The sequence below is a fragment of the Ailuropoda melanoleuca genome, chromosome 1 (genome assembly GCF_002007445.2).
Source record: "Ailuropoda melanoleuca isolate Jingjing chromosome 1, ASM200744v2, whole genome shotgun sequence".
Classification (NCBI taxonomy): domain Eukaryota; kingdom Metazoa; phylum Chordata; class Mammalia; order Carnivora; family Ursidae; genus Ailuropoda; species Ailuropoda melanoleuca.
In genome coordinates this window covers 26,000,607-26,021,108 of record NC_048218.1, presented here as the reverse complement: position 1 = coordinate 26,021,108, position 20,502 = coordinate 26,000,607, and the positions used below count along the sequence as shown (strand labels likewise).

Genomic DNA, 20,502 nt, shown 5'->3' with positions numbered 1-20,502 from the left:
GCTTGTTTTTCAAAGAACTAGGTACAGAAAACTCTTTAAGGAAGGAAAGTAGTTTGGAACAAATACAAAATTAACTATTTAACTTAAAGTTTGTGGCCCACTTGTCTTTTGTGTTGTGTATCATCCTGACTAGAACATGCGCAGATTTTTGGCTAAGCATTATTTCTGGGTGGGTCTGTGAAAGTGGTTCGAGATGACATTAGCATTTGAAGTCTTAGACTCAGTAGAACAGATCGCTGTCCCCAGCATGGATGTGCATCATCCAATCCATTGACTAGGACGAAAGAGGTGAAAGAAGGGATAGCTTGTCCCTTCTGCCTGACTGCTGAACTGAGACATCGGTTTTCTCCCGCCCTCTGGTTGGAACTTACACCACACATTGCCCTGGTTCTCAAGCCTTTGTACTCTGACTAAACTACGTCATCAGCTACCCTGGGTCTCCAGCCTGCCGACAGCAGATAGTGGGACTTCTCAGCCTCCATGATTGTGTGAGCTAATTCTTCATAATGAATCAATCTCTCTCTTTTTTTTCTCTCCTTCTCTCAACATATAGAAATAGTTATGGACATGTAGATGTATAGATAAAGATAGATGGAAAGATAGATGATAGATAATAGATAGAAAGATAGATAGATAGATAGATCCTATTGATTCTGTTTCTCTGGAGAGCCTAATCTTCGTTAGGTTCCATTCTCAAAAAAATAATATTCATAATTGTGTTTGACTATGTCTGAATAATTCTAATTTATAAACAATTAGATAGTCACTTGGAAGTGATTATGGAATTTAAAAGCAGGGTTGGGAGGGATGGTGAAAGAGAATATGGAAGTTAGTGCTTATGGACAAATGAACCCCAATCCATATAATTCAGTGGACAATGATTTGATAATAATTTGTGTAGATGAGGTAAAACATGGATACTTTATTACCGTTTCTTAATATTTTAACCTATATTCCAGTCTCATTTTGTCAAATGCCATCATTAATTGCTGTCATTAACTTCCTTATGGTTGTTGTTAGTGAGTGACCATTTTTACAAATACATTTCATTACATGTGAATTGTATTTCGTTAGACTTATTTTAAGTGAGCTTCCCACTTCACTGAGAAACTAATGTTTACAGTAAATCTGCTAACTAAGAATGATACTAAATTCTTGGTCAGATAATTCCAACATCTGTGCCATCTTGCTATTGACATCTATTGACTGTCTTCTCATTCAAGTTGAGATTTTCCTGGTTCTTGGTATGAAGAGTGATTTGTGATTATATCCTGAACATTGTGAATATTATGTTATGAAACTGGATCTTATATAAATCTTTTGTCGTAGCCTTCTCTAACACTGGCAAGGGATATGAGTACCTCTTTAGTAATGCTGGGAGAAGGTAGAAATCCACGTTTCCCACCAGGCCTCTGTTGACACCCTAGTTGGATGCAGGGGGGCGGATTATTGAAGGGTACTTTAGTACTTATGGATTAGGGTGAAAATTCAGGTTTTCCACTCAACTTTTGCCAATACCTCTCTTGTCTAGAATGCCTGCTTATTGTTTCCTACGTGGCCTCTACGGATATGTGAGGCAAGGATAGAGGTGGCTTCATTACCTCTGAGCAGTGCTAAGGTTTTGTTTTTTTTGTTTTTTTTTTTCTTGCTGACAATAATTTTAATCTCTTTCATATAATTAGGCAGATGGGTCTTAGAGGCAGGTAATATGGTCAAAATGTAGTGTATCATCCCTTAAAATAAAAATCTGAAAGGTTCAACCAGAGGTTATATCCCAGTTCAGGATAAGCCCATTGCTTTGATCACAAATCCTATGGCTTTCATGGCATAATGACAAGGATTGGTTGTGACCACACATATGCTTTAGTTTTCTTTATTAAGATATGATCCCCACCGATATGGTCTCTGCAGTGAGGTTGTATGACTCTCCTAATAGACACCAATTCTATCCATTCAACTAAAACCATCACTTCAATAATACCTGGGTAACTCTGGAAAATACTAATTTATTAACTCAAAGAAACAAGAAAATCAATACTAAAAATAAAACAAAAGATGCTACTTTAGAGCTAAAGTTAAATTTTTATTCTATTCTTACTAAATTATACAATTCTGACAATTCAAGCACAAGAATAATAGCAAGGTAAATAATTTAATGTGTACTGCTTTGGGGACACCGACAGTAAAAAAGATGTGAAAGCAAAATTTTGGCTTTCCACCATTTGGAAGATGATATATTTTATGAAGGGAGAAAAAACCAAATAAGCTTTATTAATGAATAAAAGAATTAGTGAACAACATGTTATGAAAAAAATAATGAACATGTTCCAATACATTTTGAGGAAGTTGAGTAGACAAGACTCGAACCCAATTATTCTCTCTACTGTATTTGATTGATATAGATTATCTATTATTTATTGGTTTGTAATCCATGATTCTTTTTTATTTAAATGCATTTGAAATTACAGTTTTATAATATCAAAAACCACATGATATTGGATCTGTCTAGAAGGATTATAGATTATTTTTCATTTTCTAATTTTTAAAAGTGCTAAAGGTTCTGACTCTCTGCTAGTCCTCATCTGACATCACTGAAGCATGGGGGGGAGGGGTACTTTATTACCACAGTGTTGGGGGTAGAAGTCCAGAGTTGACTGACACCTGCAGAGTAGGGTGGAACTCATTAGTGCTGGAAGGAGATGGATTTCCCACTCAGTCTTCTCCAACACCAAACCAACAGGGTCAGGATGGAAGTCCAGACATTTCAGTCAGCCTGTGCTGACCCAGAGGTGTGGGGTTGGCATGGGGGTGGCAGTTTTTTCTGTGGCATTTGTTTGGTGTTGAGTTGTGACTGTCTAAGATGCCCCTTTCCTGGTGCTTTGGGCAGAGAAAAGTAGACTGGCTGAGGCTTAGTTGTCTGTGCCCATTAGCATTTCCTGCTTGCTGGCTTTCTCAGTTGCAAGTCTGGGGCATAGGAAGCAGAAAGAAAACCCAGGGATCTCACCGTGGTATCATTCCTTGGGTTCACAGTCTTTAGCCAGTTTGTCTTCTTCTTTCCACCATTCAGAGCCTTCTTTTGTTATATATAGTATCCAGAATATTTAGCTGTATTTAGTAGGAGAAATAGGGAAAAGTTCCTCTAACCCATCTTTCCAAATTGAGAATGAGTTTTTTAGTGATTAGTTGTAAAGGTATTAAAGAAAAAGAAAGGAGGCTTGAGCCACATGGGAGTAGGATGGAAAGGAAATCATTTAGAAAGTGGGGGGGGGGAAGTGAGAGACAGGAGACAGGGATGAATTTGACTGAATATGGTGAAACTGTACATTGGCTGTTGTAACCAGCATGTTCTCACAACGGTATTTCCCAACCGTGGCCATATTGTCCACAAATATGCAGACTTACCCCTAGGCCCTCTCTTGGGACAATGGGATGGAAATGCCCAAATCTTTGGGGAGAAACTGGCTAACGCAATAGTAGTGGCTCACCGAAACTTTCTCCAGGATTCTTGCTTAAGTGCTGGGCAGACCTGGCACCAGGGTTATTGCCTGCCTGCTTGGTTACGGGATAAACAAGTGTTATTTGTTTATTTTCTTTTTTCTATACCTATTTGCAAATTTGACTTCCCTCATTATGATTCCAGGTAAAAGCAATACAAATCTTGGTGTTGCCAGAAATTCCATTTAAAAGAGAACTTCATGGTTTTACCAGACTTGTGAGCCCTGAGCTTTTATTTTAACCCACAGCTCATAACCTCAAAATATCCCAACCCATGCCAATCAAGTTGTTTTTGGAAGAAGGAAGTTCCCCAGAAACCTAAAAATCCCCTGTCCTTCAGTTCTCCAGTGTTCCATCATTGAAGTCACAATTTTCATGTAATAAAACATGAGAATCATATCTGTTTTTCATTTCTCGCTCTCTTAGCTTAGCCAGCTGGGTTGAGAATTTGCACAGTATGGATTGATGTTTAATACCAAGAGAGATTCATGACTGAGAAATCAATAAAACAATTATTTTAGGAAACTTAACACCCAATATATCACCTTGGACCAGTGTTGGAATTTGCTCTGCATATTTAATCAGCAAACTAGGGTTTGTCCAAGCATGTGTCAAGTATACAGTTTGAATGTGTGCTCCCTTACTCAAGTTTAAGGAGTGAGGCTGGCCTTAAGAGAATTTGAGGCAGTTAGCAATTTTTTTAGATATCTGAGTCCTACACCACAAAACTTCAGGTGTACTTCTGCAGAGGATGGGGAGAAAAGAAAATGTGTCACAAGTCAAGAACTGGACTTGAGGGGTTCTGTTTTCTAGATGTAATGCAAGTAATAATAATACACTCATATTGTTACATCTCAGCATACCTAGATATTTCCAGGTGCACCTTAAATGAATTTATAAAAACATCTGTGGAAAATTATAAAAACTTGCCATGGTCTGTTTTGCTCTACCCTTTCAGTGTGGGTCATGCTTGAAGGAGGGAGGGTATCTCTATGGGCTACTTGTATTTTGAAATAAAATAGAGATTGTTGGTTTTTCACTACAAATATTTGTACTTCTGAAGATTTCAATAACTAGAACAGTGACTGTTATATATAGTAGGTATTCCGTAAACATGTGTTCATTGACCAAATTCCTCACTATCAAAAAATAATAATTTTCAAATATCACAGTTCCCCACATTCTGGGTAGAGCTCAAGTCTATCACCAAGACCCTAAGAGATAATGCACTTCTTAGGTGTGTGATTTATTTGACAAAAAACTGCAAATATTATGGGTTAATATTTGGAATTATGAATAGAGATTCTCTCACCTTTGTTAATTTTTATACTCTCTCAATCAACTAGAACATTATTTTTATTTCCTTACTTATTTCCAAAGTATTTAATCAATTATGATCTTTTAATCTCTTCAACATCATTTTTATTTATTTTTTAATTTTATCATGTTCATTTAGCCAGCATATAGTACATCATTAATTTTTGATGTTGTGTTCAACAATTTTTTTTTAAGATTTTATTTATTTATTTGACAGAGAGAGAGACAGCCAGTGAGAGAGGGAACACAAGCAGGGGGAGTGGGAGAGGAAGAAGCAGGCTCCCAGTGGAGGAGCCTGATGTGGGGCTCGATCCCAGGACCCTGGGATCAAACCCTGAGCTGAAGTCAGATGGTTAATGACTGAGCCACCCAGGCGCCCCCGATGTAGTGTTCAATGATTTTTTTTAAAAAAGGAGTATTTGATGAGTAACCCAAAACTTTCTACCTGCCCATTGAAATAATAAAGGTTCTTGGAGCTGGAGGGCAGGGAGGAGAGCGGAATAAGATAGAGAAGAAATGAGTGGATAAATAACAGGAGTCCTTTAGGAAAAGGGATGGCTCCTTGTCCTGGAGGAACTCAGGGGTTCATTCAGACATTCCGGATAAGTTTGAGGGATTGGAGTACAAGTGATACCTGTATTCTCTTTCCCAACACCCCGTGGTGACATCAGCATTACAGAATAGAAACCACCGTTTAGCATATTAATCAGATGGCTCTATGTATTAGTTAGGATACACTAGCCTATGGTACAAAACAGATTTAAACTAGTAATCTAGACTTAATAAAGTAATGGCTAGACAAAAACATAATGCTTTTTTTTTTAAAAAAAGATTTATTTATTTATTTGAGAGAGAGAGCAAGGGCAGAGGGAGAGGGAGACAAGCAGACTGCCTGCTGAGCATGGAGGCTGACACAAGGCTCCATCTCATGATGCTGAGATCATGATCTGAGCTGAAATCAAGAGTCTGACCTTAGCAGACTGAACCGCCCAGGCATCTCCAACAGAAGTTCATTTCTTGATCAGTAGCAGTCCTCATGGGTGTTCCAGGTTATGACTCTCATTTAGGAAGCAAGGCCCTTTCTAGCTTGTACAGCTTGTATCTCTGCAGCTTCTAGGGCCTTTCCTGTCTGTGTCCTGACAACAGAGGGAGGAAGAACATAGAAGAGCCTGTGTGGAAGGTTTGGGGGTAGGCTGGAACTGGCCCATATGATCTCTGCTTGTATGTCCCATTGGTTAAAACTCAGTTATATGGTCACCTCTCTCAGCAAGGGAGGATGGAATATTGGTCCAGGAAAAAGGTAAAATGAATTCAAGTGGACAAACATCTCTGTTCAAACGATGACAACACACACTTTGTTCACACCCTAGGTTAGTACCTGAGAAATAGAAACATACCCTGAAACGAAGAGGAGCAAGAAAGTGATGAGAGATCGTAGCCTCTCATCTTGCAAGTCTCTGTGACTTGTGAGATGAGGAGCAGCGGAATGGTCCTACATGCCCGAAAAGACGTGGGAGGTAGCCTCGAGAGAGGATGCGTGAAAGAGGCCTCTTGAATGGGAGGGACCAATGACTTAGCAGAAATTGGACAGAAATTGATGGAAAATGACTTATGAATTTTTCAGCTAACCCCAGGAAATGCCAGCGTGAATAGAATGTAATACAAGGGCCAGATGCCCAGCATCTCCTACCCACCCACCCCAGTGATATAGATATTTAATGAATATTAAATTTTTGTGATCTGACTACTTAGAAGCTTATTACAGAAAATAAACTAAGGCATAGAAAAATAAAATTGCATTTTGTGCACACCCAAATTTTTATACTGTGTTTTGTACCTAACACACATAATTATTTAATTGTATTGCAAAAGAAGTTAAGGATTTGTTAAATTTTTTAATATGCTAGCTTTCTAAATGCTTTCATTGGCTTCTGAAAAACTTAACTGACATAGATAGTTCTGAAATTTATATAAAGTAGTGTATACCTTAAAATACATTCTTTATCATATTATCGTATGATGGATTAGAATTTTAGCTATCATGTTTTACTCAGGTTTAATTCCCAGGCCTCCGACAGAATAGTCTTGTGACTTTGGGTAAGGTACAGTATCTTTCTGTGCTCCTGTTTTCTCATCTGTACAATGGCAGTACTGAAGCACCTACCTCTTCGGATTGTTTTAGGCAGGGAATGGGGTACTATATTAATGAGAGCACAGTGCCTAGTGGAGAGCGTGGATCCTGTAAATACTCCTTACACTTATTTGTACTTCTGGGGTTTTGTGTGTCCTGTAGCCACTGCCTGGGATGCTTTCATTACTACCTCCCACTCCCCCCTCAGGCTTTCTTTCCACTCAAATTATTGCTACTCATCTGGTTTGTCAGCCCATACCATATATTACCTTCTTTTCAAAATTGCAACCATTCTCTCATGTCTGTTAACAAAACACTTCCTACCTATTTTATTAGGAATGATGGTGTTGACAAAATGAGAATAGCAACGATTTTTTTTTTCTGTCTCTGTGATTTTTAGCTATTTTATTATGAATCTTCAAATTCCCCAATACTCTTTCAAAGTCTGTTTTATTGTTTGCATTTTATGGGTAAGAAAATTGACACTCTGAGATGACAGGTAACTTATTCAGCATTATATTGCTAATAAACAATGAGTCTAGAACAAATCTGGTTTACCTGGTTTCTATTTATCTTATTACTTTGCTATTATTTCTTACTCGCATGTCTCCTTCACAAAACTGTGACCCCGTTGGTACTAGGAGGCATATTATTCATCTTTAGATTCTTTATGCCTAAATAAGAAAAGGTTGAGTAACCTTGGAACTAATTTATAGAGTGAATATTATTTAAAAAAAATTTTATCCATTATGTCTGAGCACGTGTGTGCACGTGTACGTATGTGACTGCTAGAGGAGACTGCCAGATCTCCTCTCAGTAGACGGGCATTTAGTTCCTACTGGATTATATTAGTTATATAATCATTAGTTATATTAAAAACATTTTTCTTTATTAATTAATATAAATTAATTTATTTAAAATTTTTTCTTTAATTTCTTCCTGCCTCATTTTCTTCATCTGTAAATAGGATCTGGGAATTGGCCAAGGGTAAGACTCACTGTCTTGCTCAATATGAGCAATGTGATTGCCCAAACTGCAGCACACACCGGGAAGAGCTCTGCTGGGTGGGCATAACTTTGTAGGGCCTTAGCTTGACAGTCTTGAGAAAGATTTTGCGTTGGGTTGTACCGGTTATAGAGGCGCGAGTGGGGTGACGTCAATCACAGAAGCATGTTGCTAATGGAATCGGGAGGGTGATGGCATTCTGAGAGCCTGATTTTTCTTGGTTATAGAGAGATATTCGCTGAAATGAATTGTCACCAACCAAGTAGACAGATTTAAAACCGATTGTGTTAACCATTACGTTATAACTGTCGCTGGTGGATCAGACACGTTTAAAACCAGTTCCTGTGGTTATATGGCCCCGTGACTATAGAATCATCAGTATTTCCTTTGGAATCTGTGGCCTTTTAATTCTCAGGCTCTCTTTCTATCCCTCCTAAACCAAAGCTGCAGAAGTAAACGCTGGCATCAACAGGGGCCAACAGGTCCTCGCCATTGTTGTTGATTTGCCTTAAAGGTGGGGCATAAAAACATTTTAGACTCTGGCAAATGGGTGATAAAACAATTATAACAAAAAGTTCTATAAGGGGGGACTAGAAGGCAGTTTTCAACCATGACACATTATTCCAGTTCTGACCAAGAAAACAAGTCTCGGGGACATTCTGTATCTACTTTATTCAGGGTGCTGTTTTGTTTTTCTAAATACAGTTTATTGAGGAATAATCTCTATGCAATAAATTGCACTTGTATTAAGTGTACATGAGTTTTGACAGACATATGTACCTGTGAAAACACAAAATCAATCAAGATATAGAACATTTTCATTATCAAAAAAAGTTCCCTCCCGTCCCTTTGTAGTTAATTCCTCCCTACCCGCCCTACCCAGGCAATCACTCACCTGCATTCTGCCACTATAGATTAATTTTGCCTGTTCTAGAATTTCACACAATATCCACATTTTTGTATCTGGGTTCTTGGAGAGCATAATATTTTTGAGATTCATCCATGTTGTGTATGTCTGTAACCTGACTCTTTAATTCATGAGCGGAGTTCCATTGTATGCATGTACCATTACTTCTTTGTCCATTCAACAGTTGGTGAGCATTTGCATTGTTTCAAGCTGTTATTTTCAATAAAACTGGTATAAACTTCGACTTACAAATCTTTTTTTAGATATCGGTGTTTTACTTATTATTGAGTAACATGATAGGTGATGTTTGACTCTATAAGAAATTGCCAAAGAGTTCTCTAAAATTCTTATATAACTTTACACTTTTACCAGTAATATTTGAGATTTTTATTGCTCTGCCTCCTTGTCAGCACTTGGTATTGTCTGCCTTTTAAATTTTACCTATTTTGTAAGAGTGGAATGATATCATATTGTGGTTTCAATTTGTATTTCTTCAATCATTAGCTATGTTGAGCATCTTTTCATGTTCTTGTTTGGCTACTCATATATCTTTATGAAATATTTATTCAAAGTCTTGCCTTTTAAAATATGTTATTTTATTTTACTCTTGAGTTGTAAGATTTCTGTGTATATTCAGGATACATGTGCTTTGTCAGATATGTAAATTACAGGTATTTTCTCCTAGACTGTGGCTTGCATTTTCATTTTCATAATGGTGTCTTTCTAAGAGGATATGCTTTTAAATTTGATGAGGTCTTTTTATGTTTGTATATGTGATCCATTTTAAGTTAATATTTTTGCATAGTATGATGTGAGCAATGAGGATAGTTGGTCCTAAACTGAGACCTTGTTGCTTCAGGACTGTTGAAAACACTATCCTTTTCCTGTTGAATTACCTTCCTATCTCTCTTGAAAATCTGTCAATCATATATACGTGGGTCTATTTGTAGACTTTCTAGTCTATTACTTTGATCTACTTATCTGTTCTCACTTTCACCAATATCTTAATTACTGTAATTGCTCTAGTAAGTCTTGAAATCAGTAGCTTAAAAGTCTTCCAAATTTGTCCTTCTTTAATTTCTTGCATCAGTGTCCTGCAGTTTTCAATGCTTGAGTTGCTCATGTGTTGTTAAATTATTCCTGAAGTGGTTTTGTGTGTGTGTAATAAATACCTCATAATGCATTTTATTTAATTTAATATGACAGATGATTTCTTTTCCTGAAACTAAAATGCTGCTTATTAGGGTATAATTCTGATTCCTATTGTATATTAAAAAATATTTAGCATGTCTGTATTTCCTTGTATTGCATGGTATATAAATTCTCCCAGGCCTTTCTCTCTTTTCAGGAAACTTCATGTATACAGTATATCTTGATTTCATTTGCCTTTCACTTTGTGTGAACACATCAGTTAAGTCTTCTGTTGGTTTCTGCTTTCCCATTGTCTGTACTAGGAAGTGTATCAGTAGAGCTTACATATGAGGAGATGTGGGCACCAAGACCAGAACAAAAGGCAGTGTTGGTGCTCATGCAATTAATGACTTTGAGATTATCATCAATGTGATTTAAAAAATTAACAAATAAAACAGGTTTTAAAATATTCTAGAGAATTCACAGGGCCTCTGTTGTTAAAAAACTGATTCAGATGGCACTAGTGAATGATACAGAACATCATTTCAAATGTAGTTATCCGTAAGGAGTGGTCAGTCTTTCCTTGCACTGATCTGATTCTGAAATATACTAACTGCTTTGTAAACAGCTGCTGACCCTTATTTAGGTGATGTGACTTGCATTATGAAATCACTCACAAATTGGGGAAAATACAGAAAAAAACAATACCACTTTATAATTATCTTTTTATCACACTTTCTCAGTATTTTTACCTTAAAATTTCTTTAAGCTAAATGAATTTTGATCACTTCCTTGTCCTCTACATAGGAAAATTGTGTGTGTCTCTGTTTTCGCATTTGAAAAATAAAAATAAGAAAAGCTGACTCATATGATTATTGTAAGGACTAAATGAGAAAGTACTTAAAAGTGCCTATAAAAAAGAAGATGCCAGAAATATTAGCTTCCTTTTTTTTTTTTTAAAGATTTTATTTATTTTTTTGACAGAGCGAGAGAGCACAAGCAGGGGAAACAGGGAGAACAGTAGAGGGAGAAGGAGAAACAGGCTCCCCGCTGAGCAGGGAACCTGGTGCGGGGCTCGATCCCAGGACCCTGAGATCATGACCTGAGCCAAAGGCAGATGCTTAACCTTCTGAGCCACCCAGGCGCCCCAGAAATATCAGCTTCCTTACTTCCTTGATGCCAGTGGGTGAATAATAGAAAAAAAGCTTTAGCTAATTTTGGTTAAAAGCCAATTTGGCTGAAGTAGTAGAAAAGATGCTTTGCTATTTTGGTTAGAAGTGATCATGAGCTGTCCCTACAGCTCCATGAATCAATGACGTTTTAAGTTTCATATATAGTTTTAAAAATTGTGCCTAAGTTTTTATTAATTCAATGGCATAACAGGAACATTTCACAGATATAAGCTCCATTGTTTTGGTATCCCACACTTGGCTACCGTATCAAACATTTGCCAATTACCATTTATCTCACTCAATTGAGGATGATTGCATGAACAGACTACCGAAGACTTTTCTTCCTTTCATATGGAGTTAACATTGATTGGGAGTAAGTGCCTCAGAGTAGCCCGGATGATACAGCCTAGAGTGAAACAGTCATCACTTAACCATGGCATAAATTCAATTATAATTGTATCTTATATTATAAGGTATAATTAGGCAAAAATTAGGTTATGATTTCAGTTTATGTAATTACTGTAGTAAAAGATATAATGTTTGAGTTCAGTAAGGCAATTGTTTTTTTCTGTGTTTTTGCATTCCAATTCTCTGTTACAGTTTCTACTTCCCACGAGTGGTTTTCTGTTATCCCCCAACCCCCCTTTTAAAGTCACAATACACATTTACTATTTCATTCACTCTCCACATAATTTCATTTGCTATGAGAGAGCAAGCAGCTCAGCAAGGAAAAGAGAACTACAGTGTGGGTAAAACTCACAGGCACTTCCCTTTCATCCCTGCTTGGACTTCAAGTCACTTCAACACTTTCTGAAAACGATTTCGTGTCCAAATGCCCATATAATGTGAAGACCGTCTGTATGGAAAACGTTGCAGCCTTCATGCAGTTAGGAGAATAAAACAAGATTATGTTTTTGATTATTGAATAGTATATAATATTTTGATAACATTATTATTAATATTCAGAAGGAATAGTCAGTAAGTGCATGGCATTTTGTAGTGTCTGATCAAGAAAAGAGGCAGATAAGTTGAAAGTATTTGTGTGGCATTTCTAAGCTTCCTCAGATACTATTCCTAACTCATACTGACTTTAGGTGTTGTATGTTGGAATTGACAGCACATATAAAGATATGGATTTTAGGCTGTTGATTTGCTAGAGTCATTAAAAATCCTTGAGTTTGAAAAATGACAATAATGCTAGCTAATTGTTAGGTAGTAGGTATTTTCAAGTTAAAGGTAATTGCTACATTTTTTTAGTGGCATCTTTTTAAAAGCCTTAACATAATTTTGAACACATCACTACAAACTATTAGCATCAGAAAAAACAGCATATGTTTCATATTTGTCTTTCCCAAAATTCCAATCATAGCTGAGTAAACGTTTTTTGTTTCTAGAATCATTTGACAGAACAGTCTACTGGGTTCTGATTCACTTCAGTGTATTAACACAGCTTTGTTTTTAAAGATTGATACCCAATAACTAATGTCCCTTAGGAAGCTCTTTGGCTTTTTGGTAATCTCTTTCCCTATTGAGTAAAATCTTAAAACTCCTTTGACTAAAGGACATTTGCATTAAGACTAAAAATTCATTTGGTTCCTATTCAAACCTAGAAAAATGAAGTATGAGGTCAGAGCTCATTCTGTTATTTATTTGATAATTATATCAAATTAATTCAGCATTTATTTATATTTTAGAGTACTTATGGAAGTACTCCTCCCTTAAAAAGTCTGCAATTCACTTTGTTGTGGTTGTGATTGTGGCCATTATGTGACGAAGACACGAAAGTGTTGCCTCGTGGTGGTCACATTGTCCTGAGAGCAGAGAACGGTGCACAGGTCCTCTGATCCTCAACTCTCCTCTTCACACAAGACTTCGCGGCCAAATCTGACCTCCCCTCGTTTTTGTTGCCCGGTTTCCTTTTCATGTCCACGCATAAGCAAGGGTAATGCAGCTTTCTGTGTTTTTGCAGCTGAGGGAAGTGAAGTGAAGGGGTCACCGAGGTCGAGATGACAACGGAACTCTTAGTGTTTTGCTCACCAGGCGGCTGCCCAGTCCTTCCCGTCCTGCTGTCTTTGAAAACACACTTCTTGAAAGTAACTCCTTCCATTCCAACTGTTCAAAGGTGGACAAATCTTGTGGAGTTTAATAAACATGAAAGGATCCTCAGTTTCATGTGAACAGTTTGCAAACGGTGGTAAGAGAAAAGACTGTGCATTAATGTGTCTCCTATGGCCATTCAGGGTGTGGTGACAGAGGATGAAATGATCACAAATAATTAATAAATATCTATGCAGATGAGGGAGAAAACTAATGGATTCGTGGGGACCCCTTTCCACTGTCTGAACTATTGATAAGAATGGTTTCTTCATAAGGGTAATGGGAGAGTATATTAAAATTCTTCGACAATCCCTTTTAACCCAAAATTGTATTGTTAGAAAATGTTTTTATGAAACTAATGAAAATGAAGACATGTTTACAGAACCGACTTAGGTTGAACAAACACTGCAAAAACATGCTAAAGAGATGTGTGTTATTCTGAATGTAAAGCTCTGGCAAAATATAAACTCAGAATGCTCAAAGCTAAATAATGTTATCTCAAGCAAATATCAGTCATTTCACACAACCTTGTTGGATTTTGGAACTGGGGGAACTCTTATGTCTGGGTGGCAATTTAGAAAGCAGCAGACTTTTGTCTCAAGAGCTTTCTTTTCCAAACATACACCATTAAACTATGTTTGCCTAACAGAGTCCCTGCTGGTAATGTTAGAATATGCCATATCATTGTAACAATTAATAAAACTATGTTTTATAAACATACTCGCAAATCCTAAAATGTAAGTACTTATGTCAATATCCAATGCAATTGAAATTCTACAACTTTGAACTTATGCGTGTTGCTCAGTAAAATTTTAGCAAAAACAGAACGCCTGGTTGGCTCTGTTGGCTAAACGTCCTACTCTTGATTTTGGCTCAGGTTATGGTCTCGGGGTTGTAGGACTGAGCCCCATTTTGGGCTCTGCACTTCGTGGGGAGTCTGCTGGAGATTCTCTCTCTTCCTCTTTCCCTTCCCCCATTACCCCACTCTCTCTTCTTCTTCTCTCTCTCTCTCTCTCTCAAATAAATAAATAAATCTTTTTTAAAAATTAGCCAAAAGTATTGCTTTAACAAAGAATATCTTCATATACGTACTTGGTACTTAGCAATTTAATATTTTTCATATGTTATATTTTATTTACTGAACTATCAGAATATAAGTGCTATGAAAAACATATGTGCAGGAATTTCACTGCACAATCTGAGATAAAGCTCACTACTGTTTTTCCCCATTCCCCCATCCACATCCATACTTTTTGTCCAAATCATTCAAGTAAAAAATATTCAGGCTGAGCTGAAGTTAGGAAGGAATGTAGAGGGGGTGGGGCTGACAGGAAGCAGCCTCTGTCTCAGCCTTATTCCTTATATTGATCTTCACATACGACACTTCATTCAGATAAATGCCCAAAAGTGCTGTTGTGAGGTCATACGGTTGTTATCTGTGTAGTTTCATGAGAAACTGCAAAGTTATTTTAAAGAATGGCTGTATTATTTTACATCACCCCCAGCGATGTATGGGTGACAGTTTCCCCAATGCTCACCAGTATTTGATGTTGTCACTATTTTTGATTTTAGCTATTCTGAGATTTATGTAGTGATATCTCATTTTGGTTTCAATTTGCATTCCCCTAATTGCTAATGATTTCGAACATCTTTTCATGAGCACATTTGCTGTCTCTGTAAGCTCTTCAGGGAAATATTTGTTCGTGTTTTTTGTCCATTTTCTAATTGGATTGTTTGTCTTATTACTGCTGGGTGTGAAAGCTGTTTATATTCTACGTATTAATCCTTTCTTGGATATATGTTTTGCAAATATTTTCACCCAATCTGTAGCTTGTCTTTTCATCCTCTTTAAAGGGTTTTTAAATACACAAACATTTGTAAATTTTGATGTGGAGCAGTTTGTCAGTTTTTCTATTTATTGATTGTGCTTTTGATATAAAGTCTAAGAACTGCTTGTTTTGTCCTAGATCCTGAAGATTTTCTCCTGTGTCTTATTCCAAAAGTTTTATAGTTTTAAATTTAAGTTTGTGAACCATTCTGACTTAATTTTTGTATAAGATAGGAAGTTCAGGTTGAGATTCAAATTTTTGACTTTGGAAGTCGAATTGCTCCAGAACCATTTGTTGAAAAGGTTTCCTCACTGAGTTGTTTTTACATCCTTGTAAAATATCATTTGGCAGAATCATATCCCATTGGAAGGATATATCACACTGATTTATCCATTCATCAGTTGATGGACACTTGAGTTGTTTTCTCATTTTGGTTACTATTAATAATTCTGCTATGAATATTTGTGTACAAGTATTTGTGTGGACACATGTTTTCATTTTTTTTGTGGATATATACCGAGGAGTAGAATTACTGGGTCTTATGGTAACTCCGTGTTTAACATTCTGAGGAACTGCCAAACAGTTTTCCAAAGTGGCTGCACCATTTTATATTCTGACCACCAATGTGTGAGAGTTCCAATTTCTCCACACCTCTGCCAATACTTGTTATCTGTCTTTTTCATTATATCTCTCCTCACGGACATAAAGTAGTATCCCATCGTGGTTTTAATTTGCGTATTTCTAATGGCTAGTGTTTCTAACGTTGAGCAACTTCTCATGTGTTTATTGGTCATTTGCGCATCATCTTTGAAGAAATGTCGATCCAGATCTTTACCCATATTTTACTTGGATTGTTTGTCTTATTATTAATGAGTTGTAGCAGTTCTCATTAATTGCCTAGGTAATCCAACTGAGAAAGTCTGGTCTTACCAAGAAATGGTGCCGGACCATGGACCTAAATGCAATAGGCAAAACTATGATACCACTAGAATAAAAAAAAAGAGAAAATCTTCATGACTTTAGGTTAAGCAAAGATTTCCTAAATAAACATCAAAGGCATAATTCATAATAAAATTTAATAATTTAAACTTGAACAAAATTAGATGACCTCTACATGCCAGCATTAAGAAATTGAAAAGACAAACACATGGGAAGTACTATCATGAATGCTATCTGTGTTCTCTACTGGATGCTGCTTCTTCATTTAGTATCCCTGAATCAAAACAGGGCTGGTTCCTTTGTACTGCCTGCTGTTTACCTTTCTCTTAATTCTGTTTTAGTCACTGACATATGTCAACTGATCCTCCACCTGTACAATTCTTGGTTGACTCTTTCTTGACCATCAGTCTCCTTAATACAGATTAGTTTAAACAATGTTCCACATGGTTGTATCCTGGCCCCTTATGATAAATATATCCTGTTATCCTCTCATGTTTTAGTGGTGGGCTTGACTTGAGTGGAAAGTGTGAACTGCATATTCAGATAGGATTAGAAAGGCCAGTTTTCACAGGTGAATGTTATGTTTTGGAGTATAAGTATAGTCTTTCTCCAAATACTTATTGCTATAGTCACTATTCGACTGTCTATCACAATTGAAATATGCCTCCTAGACATACATTTTGCCTGTAGCTTTGCTTAAAAATATGGCTCAATAAAATTTCTTATGGCTATGGAACATTCAGTTCTGTTGGCGACAGTGATTTTCCACCTACTATGTATTGTTTGTGACTGAGCTTCAGTGAATCTCTACTCACGTTTTTTTCTCTCTCTAGTTATACTTACCCATTTTTATCCTCAGTACTACAAGTGATATTACTGCCAACATTTTTATACATTCAGCTCCATAGTTTTAACTTATTTTCCAATGAAAGACTTTATGATAACAGACTGGCAATGATAAGATTCAAAGATGCTGAATAAGAGCACAGAGGAAGGGATTCAATATGGCATTTTTAAAAATAAGGAATATAAAATTAAATATATAAAAATTATGTCTTTGAATTCTTATATTCTTGTGATTTAAGATACATATACGAAATGTGTTTTTAAAATATTAGGTGTTTTTCAGTATTTCACATCTTTAATTTTGAATAGTATTTCTCAAAAGGCTAACCTTACGTGGCAGGAGGGTGCCATAACCAAGACTTAAGCCACAGATAAAATTCAAAATGGTGGCTTCTGGTTATAGTTCATTTGCTATAATTAGGATTATTATGATCATAATTTTAATGATGCCGCTGCTAATATTGTTGATGATGACTTTTGTCATGGGGAGAATTGTGGGCATATTGTTCTTGAATGTCATCCAGGAAAGTCTTTGAGAATTACAGAGGCTTGAACAAAATTCTGGTAATTTACCAATAACATAGACATCAATCAACAGAATAATGAAATGTATGCTATATCTTATAAATTTATAATTTCAAATGGCAATATTTTAGATGTGCCTTATATATCTCTCTGTTTAACAAACTTAGCTAACTTAAATTTCCATCAGGTAACTTTCTTAAATCAGTAGACACTTCCATCCTACTGGGTCTGATAAAAGTTTATTCCATTTCAGAATGTACCTTATCACAAAGAGAGGAGATGAGTATATTTAGTCGTTATTAGTTTAGGATGCTATGTTGGTAAGTAACTCTATCTCCCTATTTTGTCACCCACTATACTCAGGTCTGAAGATTATGCGAGATTGTTTCTGTTGGTCATACTGTCATCCAGGCACTGTATTGTTACTTCTCTCTTAAAATATCTATTGAGTTGTTATTACAAAAACTTCAGTATTTGCTTAGCAAAGAGATAATATGAATTATAATGGAAATCCTCAAGATATGACATTTTTATGTCATTCTTACATGTAACAAGAATTGAATATTATATAATAGTTAATAGTTACTCATTAAAATACCATTTTTTAATTTTTAATTTTAATTTTTTTATGTAAAGTTCAATGATTCATTAGTTGCATATAACACCCAGTGCACCATGCAATATGTGCCCTCCTTACTACCCATCGCCAGCCTATCCCATTCCCCCACCCCCTCCCCTCTGAAGCCCGCAGTTTTTTTCTCAGATTCCGTAGTCTCTTATGCTTCATTCCCCCTTCTGATTACGCCCCTTTCTTTATCCCTTTCTTCTCCTACTGATCTTCCTAGTTCTTATGTTCCATAGATGAGAGAAACCATATGATAATTGTATTTCTCTGCTTGACTTATTTCATTTAGCATTATCTCCTCCAGTGCCGTCCATGTTGCAGCAAATGTTGAGAAATCGTTCTTTTTGATAGCTGAGTAATATTCCATTGTATATATGGACCACAGCTTNACAAAAAGGGATCAAAGGTATCCAAATCGGCAAAGAAGAAGTCAAACTGTCTCTCTTTGCAGATGACATGATACTCTATATGGAAAACCCAAAGGAATCCACTCCCAAACTATTAGAAGTTATAGAACAATTCAGTAAGGTGGCAGGATACAAAATCAATGCCCAGAAATCAGTTGCATTTCTATACACGAATAACGAGACTGAAGAAAGAGAAATTAGGGAATCCATCCCATTTACAATAACACCAAAAACCATACGTTACCTTGGAATTAACTTAACCAGAGACGTAAAGGACCTATATCCTAGAAACTATAGATCACTTTTGAAAGATATTGAGGAAGACATAAAAAGATGGAAAAATATTCCATGCTCATGGATTGGAAGAATTAACATAGTTAAAATGTCCATACTACCCAGAGCAATCTACACTTTCAATGCTATCCCGATCAAAATACCGAGGACATTTTTCAAAGAACTGGAACAAATAGTCCTTAAATTTGTATGGAACCAGAAAAGGCCCCGAATCTCCAAGGAACTGTTGAAAAGGAAAAACAAAGCTGGGGGCATCACAATGCCGGATTTCGAGCTGTACTACAAAGCTGTGATCACAAAGACAGCATGGTACTGGCACAAAAACAGACACATCGACCAATGGAACAGAATAGAGAACCCAGAAATGGACCCTCGGCTCTTTGGGCAACTAATCTTTGATAAAGCAGGAAAAAACATCCGGTGGAAAAAAGACAGTCTCTTCAATAAATGGTGTTGGGAAAATTGGCCAGCTACATGCAAAAGAATGAAACTTGACCACTCTCTCACACCATACACAAAGATAAACTCTAAATGGATGAAAGACCTTGATGTGAGACAGGAATCCATCAAAATCCTAGAGGAGAACATAGGCAGCAACCTCTACGACATCGGCCAAAGCAACCTTTTTCAAAATACCTTTTTTTTTAACTAAGGTCAAAAGGTTAATATATTTAATTTAATATAAATAGTGATAGATTATAGTGAAGTATATTATGAAATTCTGTTTTTTTTTTAAAGAAATGACCGAATAAAACCATGGATTTTCTACTCTGCCTTTTAAAAATATGACTTTTAGTTGAAACAATTGTTCTCAAATCATCCCATTCCCTCCCCTATGATGGTGAGCATGCTGGACAGTTGAGTTAGTGCTAGGATTTGGGTCCCAGAACTAAAGAGCCTGAGTCTTGCATTTATTCACAGCCAATGATGTTGAAAATATTAATGCCTCGTGAGACAGGCTAGATTAATGGAATAACACTGGAGTAAAAAATATTAGCCAATGCAGTGAATAATTATTATAGAAAAATTTTTGTATTTAGCAAAAAAATCCTGCAACTTTTTTTGAATATAATGAATACTTAATTATTCCTCTACCTTATTGAATTGAACTATAACTTGAATTCCATAATATACACATTTATTTCTTTAACAAGCTGTCACTATGTCAATGGCTTAAAACCAACAAATTACCTTAGATTTTGAGGTTTAAAAATGTAACTTTCTTAAATCGCAGATCTATAGCATACAAATAAAATTTAACCAATCAATATTTTTATAATTTTAACATTTTGTCTTATTGCAAACATAAATATTCATTATAGAATATTTAGGAAATAAAATTAAGCAAAAAAAAAATCCCTAAAATCATTCATAATCCTGCTACTCAGAGATAATCACTTAACAATGTCCCCTACATCATTAAATTTTTATTTTTATTTTTTTATTTTATTTTTTTTTATTTTTTTTTTTAAAGATTTTATTTATTTATTCGACAGAGATAGAGACAGCCAGTGAGAGAGGGAACACAAGCAGGGGGAGTGGGAGAGGGAGAAGCAGGCTCACAGCAGAAGAGCCTGACGTGGGGCTCGATCCCATAACGCCGGGATCACGCCCTGAGCCGAAGGAAGACGCCCAACCGCTGTGCCACCCAGGCGCCCCCATCATTAAATTTTTAAAATATGCACCCATATTTCTCCAACAAAACTGAAATTGTTTGGTATATGTTATAATATCCTACTTAAAAAAAAACGCCTTTGATTAAATTCATGTATCTTTGGGCCT

General features: G+C 36.2%; 1 protein-coding gene across 1 annotated transcript in view; it reads left to right on the top strand.

Moving 5' to 3' along the window:
- The first annotated feature begins 807 nt into the window (after positions 1-807).
- The window catches only part of LOC117801753, a 179,565-nt gene continuing 159,870 nt past the window's right edge, over positions 808-20,502 (top strand). Inside the window, exon 1 of the mRNA XM_034657233.1 lies at positions 808-906. Within this exon, the coding sequence (XP_034513124.1) occupies positions 808-906 (99 nt within the window). The remainder of the gene's footprint in view (positions 907-20,502) is intronic.